Source organism: Erigeron canadensis, chromosome 1 (genome assembly GCF_010389155.1).
Source record: "Erigeron canadensis isolate Cc75 chromosome 1, C_canadensis_v1, whole genome shotgun sequence".
Classification (NCBI taxonomy): Eukaryota; Viridiplantae; Streptophyta; class Magnoliopsida; order Asterales; family Asteraceae; genus Erigeron; species Erigeron canadensis.
Window position 1 is genome coordinate 47,612,367 of NC_057761.1, and position 10,250 is coordinate 47,622,616.

Consider the following 10,250-nt stretch of genomic DNA (forward strand, 5'->3'; position numbering starts at 1 on the left):
TTTGAATTTAATAAAAATACATCACCCCCCTGAATTTTACATAAACCTCCTCTTAATTTTACATAATCCCCCTCTGCTTTACCTAAGATAGGTACTGCATGTTTTACCTAATCTTTCTCCTTTCAAAATACCTCATTTTTTTATTCACTAATTTAAACATATTCACCAAAGATACCTATAATACCCTTAATGAAATATTTACAACATAAATCCCTCAGCCTTTAAAATAAATATATTATTTCTTTTTACATCAATCACTTTTACATTAATACCCGCACCACTACCACCACCAACACTGTTGCCGCCATCACCACCCGTTGCTGCCGTCACCACACCGCCGCAACGCGCGGACATTTGTATAGTATATAGCAAATCTCATTTTTCACTTTAAGTTTCAACATTTAACATTCAACAATTTATCAAAACCACATTATATCAATAATTAATTAAGCTATCCTTTTAAGAGGGTATATAATTTTCTAATTTTTACTTAGCTTTAAATATACATTTAATATACCTATAATATCTCTTTTTAGTTTACAAAATTTATCTTTTAACCTAAAAAAATAATCAAATTATCACTTTTATGATAATTAGATACACTACTCACACTCTTCTTTGCCACCTCCCGTCGCCGCTACTATTACATCATTGCCCAGTTAACATCATAGTCCCATTGCACAATTACCTTTTTAGCAATACTAGCTTATTAACCCGGGTTCAACCCGGGAATATTGATAAAAGTTTTATAAAAACGTATCTTCGTCATTGAAGTTGCATCAGTCCAACGGTACTCATAACCTCGAAATAATATACCTTATAATTAACTTATTAACCCGCATAATATGCGAATAATTTAAAATTCTATTATGGCAAAACTATTGAAATGATTACCATGTATATATTATTAAAGTTTTTAAAAGAAAATAAAAATATATTTTTAAAGAAAAACATTCTTAAATAACAAAAATAGAAATGCAATAAATTTTAAAAGGAAAGTTTTTATGACATCATAAATAAATAAAGTTAAAAAGAATAAAACTTTAAGAATAAATTTGAAAATGACAAATAAGCTATTTATATAAATTAGCGATGTCATAACAATTTTCTTTTATTTAGTATAGAGATAGTTAGTATTTATTAACCGATTTTGCAAATATTATTTTGTATTTTGAAGATTATTACAAGCACTCAAGCAGCTTATTTTTGCCCAAATTAACTCTTATTACTCTCAACGCATTTAATACTCTTTTTATATTTAAAAAAATATTTTGATAGGCTATTATCTATACTCTATATTAAAAAGAATAAACCTAGTATTGAAAGTTACATGGGAAAATATTAGAAATACTCTCTATTAAAATAACACACCCTAAATACAATATACCCCCACCCTAAATGAAATATATACATCATCAGTCATTCAACTTTTAAAATAACATATTAAATACAGTTACATCAATAATCTACGCTATTCGTTGTCACAACCATCAGTCACTGCCGCATTTACGCAGACACCATGCTAGTTGTAGATTTACGATGATTTTCAATGCTAGCTCGATTGCAGCTAGATTGCTCAGTAGGGACTACTAATGGACTATCAGAAACGAAGTGGGGAGTTTTCCAAAACAGAAATAAAATCGTACACTTGACTGAGAAATAGCATAATACTTCTTCGTGAATGCGGCGTTGTATTATTGTCCGCTCATCCCCTTCGTCAGCTCTTTGATCGGGATACTATTACCTAGGTTCCCCTTTTTCTTCGCTCTTTCGGAACCGGTACAGAAATGGGTGCTTTTTCTACGTTGTTTACCTTAGTTACTGGGGGTTTCGGGGAAGACCTATGTGGGGCACCTTTTGGGTGTGGGATGCCCGTGTGTTACTCGTAAAAGTTTATTACTTACCCAAATCAAGTTTATTAGTTACAAAATTTGTTAACTATACTATACTGTAGTTTTTTTTTTTTTTGAAATGTGTGAATCATTTACTCGCAACAGAAGATTTAGTTTATGTTGTCTTAACCGGGTTCGCGTTAGAGAGCCCCCTCATCTTCAATACCTAGCAGGAGAAGAAACCCTCAACTAAACCGTCCGAAAGCACGACATTTAATTGAGATAAAACTTTGCCCCCTCTGCAGAACTCAAACATGCTTCAGTAGAGGACTTTATTTGTGAAATTCCTTAAAATGTCTTTTCCATGTCTCTAACTCGAGACCTCCTATATGTAAAGCTGATGCTCAACCATTAAGCTATAATGAGAAGTACACCGTATTGTAGTACATATGTAGGTAAACGCGACAATTTATGATTTTGTTTTTTATAAAGTATAATTGTAGAAAAACTTTGCTTCTTACCTTACCTTTTTATAAGCTATAGAATAATGATCAAAATATTTTAGAGCTTATAAAGTTTTTGTTAGAAAACTATTAGACAGATGCTCGCGCGATGCAGCGGCAATGACGGTAGCGACGACAGTGTGACGAAGGCGGCAGTGGCGATGTGCAATGGTGGTGGTGGCATGGCAGTGAATGTAATTTATTTGATGTAAGAGGGTTGATATGATTATTTAAGGGTTGAAAGATATATGGTGTAAGTTATTTCATTAAGGGTAATGAATAAATAATAAGGTAATATGGTAATTTTAAAATCTTAATTACTTAAAAGGGATAACAGTTTGTTTTATATAGAAAAAAAAGATTTAAATATATAAATATAGATAATATTTCTAATAAATTTAAATTACAAAATAAACCGATAAAGAAAAACATTTGGAGGTTATAACCCAAGTGAATAGCACATAACTGTAAAACATTTAATTAAACCCTAAACCCCAATACACTCCCTCTGATTTTCTTGTTTCTTGCTGTTCCCGTTGGAGGTAAATGAATAAATCTTCATATCAAATTAATTTTTTTTTATAGCAACAGAGATAAATACACTATATATATATATATATATGTTATAAGTATGTTAGAATTTGCCTTTCTATTAATCTATATGATGAAATTGTTCTCAGTGAGCTATTTAGATTGTCGAAATCAAATGCCTCTGACACATTCAATAATGGAATATATGTTTTATTGATTAATAATTGCTGCTGTTGTTGTTGTTGTTATTTGTCTTCGGTTATTAAATATATTTTTTTTCTTGTTTACTTGCACTAATATCTTTTAATTAATAGTAATAGGAGTTGGCCTCTGCAATGTGGGTCAGATTGAGGTCAAGGCTATTCTTATCTACATCGTCGATGTTGATTCAACGCGACATAACAAGAATTCCGATATTTTCAAGTGACTACATTTCTTCGTGCTCAACATCGTCTACGAGGCCATTTGTGTTTAATTACGCAACTCAGAGTCTTAAAGATGTGTGCCAGCTGTATAGATATATAAAGCCCCGAGATTACCATGATGGCAGGCCGAGAGGTTCGCTTTGGAGGGGAAAGAAGTTGCTGGGTAAAGAAGCTCTGTCTGTTATTTTGGGGTTAAAGAGAGTTAAAGATGATGAAGAGAAACTCGATAAGTTTGTTAAAATACACGTCTCGAGGCTCTTAAAGATGGATATGGTTGCTGTTCTCAATGAGCTTGAACGCCAAGAAGAAGTGCATTTAGCCGTCAAGGTTTTACTCATCCTTATTCCCTTTAATCTATTTAAGGTTTTGGACTTAGTATTTAGCAGTTGATATGTGTCTTTTAGTCGTTATAGTGATTGAATTATTTAATCATATGGTTAAAAACTGGATCAAGCTGCTGTATTGGTAATATTAAATTGAACTTTTTGAAAAATCAGAGAGTAAAACATTTATTGAACTTTAGGATCAAGCTGACGGCGGGTAGTTATGACAAGCAATTATTTACCAGCTAAAGTAGGCCGGATAAGTAGATTTTCTCAACCTAAACTGGTTTTTGTAGATTTGAAGCTAGAATTACTCATATAATTCCTGTTCTTCTATAGGTTTCAAGTGAAATATCTGCTTTTCTATGGTCGTTCTAATATCTACTTTAGGATGACTCCCTTACCAGCTTATGGAACTTTATTTAGCTTTTCGAGATTATCTGCGACATGTGTTCTGCTGCGATACTAGTAACATGAGTATTAAGAAACCATAATCACTCATGTTACGTAGGAGATAATATTAGGTGAAAGACATGATTAGGTTAAAAGTGGACCTGACTGCATATGTGCTGTATCCAGTTATTTATGTTTTAGCGTAGTGTACAGGAATTTTGTTGTTGATAAAGGAGCAGAATAGTCTTGTAACCGCAAATATCATTCACTCTCCGAACTGTGATATAGAGTTCTTGTGTAACTCTGTTATGGGAATGTAATATTTTGGCACCAGTAATTCTACAACAGTCTTTATGTGCTTGCCTTTTTATACAGCAATGACCCGCAAAGCAACCCATAGTTCTGTTTTTTAGTGAGTTAAACACTTGGAGCAAACTATCTGATGTGTAAGCTAACAAAAGTCAGAGTCAATATTTAGGCATGATAACCACGGGCCTTTGGCCTTAGTGGCGTCATCCCTCAGGTGCAAATGCTTTGTGGCCACTGTGGAGGACTTTCCTAGAAATTGGTCATGGGTTCAAATCCGTTCCCATCACTAAACATTGTCTAGAGCTAGTCCTTGGGGAACGGTCAGTTGGGTCCAAAGAACCTCGTTGTCAGGGTTTGTCCGCCGTTCTAAATCTTGTGCTATAATATTTAGACATGATAGACATCTTTTTTGTAGGGTTATATTCTTTTTTTACTCTCTGCATATGGAATGTCATGATTCTCATGACCATCTTTTCTTCAAGTGCAAGTTCTTAAAGAATGTGTGGGAGGAAATGATGAAGAGAGGAGAGTTAACTGGTTTGCCAGGCAATTGGGATGATATTGTTTTGTTCATGTCTATGTCTAACAGGTATATAAACAATGCAGTCACTTGTGTCGTAGGGAGATTAGTTATTAGTGCCTCCGTGTATTGCATTTGGCAAGAAAGAAATCAGAAGTTGTTTGGAAATGGTAGCAGAAGTGTTAAAGATGTCATTGAATGTATTAGTTAAACTATTAAGCCGAGATTTATGAGCTTAAAGATTAGAAGAACTAAATCTGTGATTAGGGTGTATAAGAATTGGGATGTTCAACCTAACTTTGCTGTAAGTAAATGATTTGGTGAGATGAATCTGAATTGGATAGCATGTGCAAATAGGAATACGAGGAGTGAAAGATAACACTGCTTGGTCCTGTGCTAGTGCAAACCTGATGGTTTGTTGACTACTGGTGGGCTGTATTCCTGGATAAGAGCTACTTCTTTCTGAGTTTATTGTCTTTGGTCTAGAATGGGCTTTCTTTATTCAGTTTGCTTGAATGTTATATAACATTAGTTCTTTGAAAAATTTGTGTATTTACTTTGTTGAGCAGATTGGGCATGTCTAATGCTGCTACTTAGTAGATTGTTTATGTATTGCATTTGGTTTTAATATGCAGTTTACGTTTTGTTAAAAAAATATATATTTTGTTCTTTTTTACCTTTATCATTCCACATCAACTCTGTATAAAAGGGCTTCCTCCTTTCTGTGAAATAGTCTTTATGCTGCTTTCTTAGATCACCACTATCATATGCTGATATGCATTGCTAGAAGTTTCCTTCACACATGGCCATCTATGTAGTCTTTTAGACTGTCTTGTATATATTGTAAGCATTAAAGCTAATTGGCTTTGCTAAACAGTGGCTAGTTGTATAGCACACTATCTTTAGCCATGTTTGTATTCCCAGACATTTATATATGATTTATATGAGCATGTATTGCTGTTCCAAAGGCCATGAAAAAAATGAATAACACTTATAGCCTTATAAGTGGCAGTTATTTAGTTACAGATGGGTTGAATTGGGTCATGCCCTAACGAGTCTAATGGGTTGAAAGTTATCCAAAGTGTATTCCACATCCTTCCAAAGTGTTATATTATGTAGAATTTTGTAGCTATTTTGCACTATTATAGCTTGTGAAATCATATATAATACCAATATTCACTAAAATTTGTTCAGTAAAGTTATTGTGGGCATGAACCTATACTAAATATAACCCATTTCAGTGTCAACCATTAAACATGTACTATGCTGCAAGGTTATATGTATGGAAATGTGACATATTATTCATGTTAGCCACTGGCGAATCATATAACTTTTATTAGTTGTTTTAGCTCACACCTATTCAATTGAAATTTCAGATGTTTTGGGTGATTCAAAAGCAAGACTGGTATACCCCAGATGTATACTTGTACAAAGACCTGATTATTGCATTATCTAAATCTAAAAAGATGGATGAGGCAATGCAGTTGTGGGAAAGCATGAAAAAGGAGAATTTGTACCCTGATTCTCAAACATACACTGAAGTAATTCGCGGGTTTTTGAGGTTTGGATCTCCTGGCGATGCTATGAACATCTACGAGGACATGAAACAGTCTCCAGATCCACCAGATGAATTGCCATTTAGAGTTTTATTGAAGGGGCTTCTGCCACATCCCTTGTTGAGGAACAAAGTGAAGCAAGACTTTGAAGAGATTTTCCCTGATCAAAGTATTTACGACCCACCGGAAGAGATTTTTGGATTGCGTTAAGGTGTTGTTTTTTATTTGGAAATTATATGATACATATCATTTGTCTAGAGATAGTATCCCGAGTCCCGACAGTTTCTGCTGTTTGCAACTTTTGGGCATACTATTTGAACCTTTATTAGCCACTTTAGAAAAATGTTTGTAAGTCTACATTTCTCGGTAGGAAACGAGTCAAGGTCAAAAAAGTGTTTCAGGTCAACAGAATCCGGACTTCATAGTCGTGTCAGTGTTAAATGTGTGCTTTGGAAACCCGGTGTTATTTAAAGGTGGGAAACCCGGACTCAGCGTTTTGCAAATGACACTGTTTTACTAATCCTTTTCAATGATCCACCACTTTTCCAAAAAGATTAATTCCTTGATTGGGCTAAGCCCGTATAGTTTTGTCTCCAGAAACCAAGTTGATGACATCTTTTCTTGGTGCGGTAGACTGGAAGCGACCATGATGGACTAGGATCTTCCTATGTTGGTTCGACAGAAACAATCATTGTGTATTATAAACTTTGTATTGAAATCGAATAGTAGTAAAATAAATAGTTTAACTATGGATTAAGTGGATATCGATGTGTCCAATCATGTCAATTCTATGGTTCTTTTCTTTCTCATGCAACTTTGTGTGTTGCTAGGATTTGAGTGATGGATACCAAACTAACACTCACAGTAATTAACGTTATTGTTGAATATATGATTGGATGGCAGTCATACGACTTCTGACACTGTCACAGAGAAGATGGAGTACGTGATGGGCTTCTGAATGGGACCTAGACTCTAAGGTTGGGCCTGTCAAGTATATGGGCTTAAATGAAGATATTAGCTATGGCCTATGGGTAATACTCCAACGTCTCAATGCTGCTTCTTACCCTCTCTCAATTTTCAATCAATTTTGAAATGTATGTATTTATACATTTAGTAGTAATAATTTATATTCATATTTCTGACTTTAGGCTTTTATTGTATTAACTAAAAAGTATCTTAGTATTCCTTATTTCATTTCGTGTATTGCTCTACATTATTCTCTTAAATATAAATACTTAGGGCAAGCCTGTCCCGTGAATTTTAAGTACCCTGCACGATAACATAATTTGGGTCCTCTGAACACTAAAAAAAAATTCATAAATAATACTTAACTAGCTCATTATCCCGGGTAATACCCGGGTATATCATAGGTATTTAGGTAATGAGCATACAAAATATATATACAAAAATGCAACATTACTTGCATCTTTATAAAAGTTGACAATAAAAATAAAGAACCATAGAATCGTTATCATGCCACAATTGAAAATTCTAAAATAGGTGACTAACACTCAGGCTAAAATGTTTTTACGTAGGACATAAACGTAAATGTGTTGATCAAATAGATAGTAATTATACATCTTACTTGCACTTCTTTTACTATACGATAATACGAATGTCTAACTATCATTATTGAACTCATACTAATAAACAGAAAACATAATTAAGAAAACAAAACTAAATTAAGTACGTAACACGTGTTTTTTGAAATCAAATTAAATTGCAAAAAATGATAATGATCAAGTTAAAAGGAGAATGAAAATAAAAATAATGAGATGTTATTCTTAAAAATTGATATTAGATCTTCAAAAATATGTTATTTTACATTAAGTTTGATTATTTTTGAGAAACTTCTTAATGATGGATTAAAAATGAAAATTTGATATGATGTCATAAATATATTTATATAAAAAAGTTAATTGATATAAAAAAAGTCTAGATATCCCTAGTAAGATTTTCCCTAAACATAATGATGTAATAAAATCTTGTTTTATTTATATATAAGATAAGAAAGTAATTAAATGTAAATGTTTCAAATAATATTCTAAAATAGTATATTAACAAAATTTATCTTTAAGAAACTAAAAATATATATATATATAAGTTGTTTTAACTAATAATTTATACAATGATTTGAAATTAACAGACCTAAAAATGAAAAACTTAATTAAAGTTAACAAATGATATGAAAGTAACAGAGTTAATGGTATAATTACCTGAAAGTGAAACCAATCACAAAAAAAAATATTTGATCAACTTTGAATTACATAAATCTAATACTATCTTATAAAGTATTTGTCATTTTCTTAAATGTCAATTAAGTAATTGAACTATCTAACTTACCCTTTTTTTTATTCACAAATTTAAACATCTCTATCTAATATACCTATAATACCATTAAATCTTAACAATTCATTTTTCTCTCTTCTTAAATCTCAACAACTCATTTTTTTTATCTCCTCCATAAATCATTTTATTCTTCTAATTCATTCAAAAAATTTTATCTCAAAAACCGTATATCGATAAATTATAAAAATTGTATGAATGTACTTAAAATTTCATAATCTTTCATTAGAGATGTCATTCGATATACTTTCGATGAATTTTTAAATCGCAGGGAAAAGCCCGTACGGTTAAGACATTTGGTTATCATACTCTATGACTTGACCTATCACCCCCATCATTTCACCGCTGCAACGCGCGGACACTATTTCTCGTAAATTAATATGTCGCATACGGTTATCAATTGTAAAAGTACCAATTAATATTCCTATCGTGTGGAGGCATGGAGCCGTAGAAGAAAGATGGACTAGGACTATAAATTACTCGGTCATAAACTAAATTATAATATGAAACTACACGTTGTATAATTGGTGCTCCTATATTTTGTGTGTCCTTATATTGAGCCGGGTGCACATGTCAAGGGACGGGTCTGCATAATTGTAAAACAAGTATTAAAGATTTAAAGTAAAACAAATATAACAAGATCTTGACCTTTAGATCATGGTTAAATTGATGCACGAAGATTCACGAGTCAATTGATGCACGATGATATTCATTAAATGAGTATTTTCGGTAAAGCTTGTCTGAATTAATGATGAGTGTTCACCAAGATCAAATTCATGTATTTCGTATTTTCTTATCAATCAGTTATGGAGTTTAGTGTTTGTTTTCTCAAATAGTATGTAATTTAGGTGTTGAAATTGCATGGGTATGTGAGAGAAAGTGTTCAAGACTAATTGAAATTACATCTTCTGTGTTGTTTGCTTTTACTATTGTGGTGATGGATCCCTAACAACTTTTACTGGATAACGTGTTCGAAATCCATGTTTTTATTTTTTTCCAACTTATAAGTCAACTTACCTTTTACATATATGTAAATACTTGAGTTCATTTGAATTTCGAAAAATCTTTCATTATTGCCATTTTAATTGAAATTCAAAGACAATGAGATACTTCCTATCACAACCATTGATGGTGCCAATTTAGGGATCAACGAATGTTGCTTTTAGGACTCCGTTGAGACATTATGAAAGATTTAAGTCTTTGGATTCCAGTGGGAGAATGATTGGAAGATTGAAACGTAAGAGAATTGACAAAAGGACATTACCAGGAGTGGAGCATGCGGCTTAATTTGACTCAACAAGGGAAACCATATAGAACATTGTGCATTTAAGAGCTAGTAAACACTACAAGATCAAAGTGATGTTAATTAACGTAGAAGTTTGTTTATTTATTAGTAGATATATGGTAGATCACACACCCTTAACAGAAAACAGGACGATAGACATATACTCGTATAATGTAGTACTAGCAGTCTCATGTATATATAGTATAGATACACAACATCCCCTATGA

General features: G+C 32.5%; 1 protein-coding gene across 2 annotated transcripts; it reads left to right on the forward strand.

Moving 5' to 3' along the window:
• Positions 1-2,779: 2,779 nt before the first annotated feature.
• On the forward strand, positions 2,780-7,536 carry LOC122584124 (protein THYLAKOID ASSEMBLY 8-like, chloroplastic). 2 transcript variants are annotated; one of them, XM_043756408.1, is made up of 4 exons: positions 2,780-2,877; positions 3,181-3,618; positions 6,213-6,603; positions 7,296-7,536. In XM_043756408.1, the coding sequence occupies exons 2-3, from the start codon at positions 3,202-3,204 to the stop codon at positions 6,600-6,602; spliced, it is 807 nt and encodes a 268-aa protein (XP_043612343.1). In that variant the 5' UTR covers positions 2,780-2,877; positions 3,181-3,201; the 3' UTR covers position 6,603; positions 7,296-7,536. The 2 variants fall into 2 exon arrangements, with proteins under 2 accessions (XP_043612343.1, XP_043612342.1); XM_043756407.1 differs by lacking the exon at positions 7,296-7,536 and having other exon boundaries at positions 6,213-6,848.
• The last annotated feature ends 2,714 nt before the right edge of the window (positions 7,537-10,250 follow it).

Excerpts from the sequence above, each read along its gene's own strand:
- LOC122584124 (XM_043756408.1), top strand. The coding sequence starts at position 3,202 with ATGTGGGTCAGATTGAGGTCAAGGCTATTCTTATCTACATCGTCGATG. Across the intron at positions 3,619-6,212 it reads AAGTGCATTTAGCCGTCAAG|ATGTTTTGGGTGATTCAAAA; the intron begins GTTTTACTCATC and ends TTGAAATTTCAG.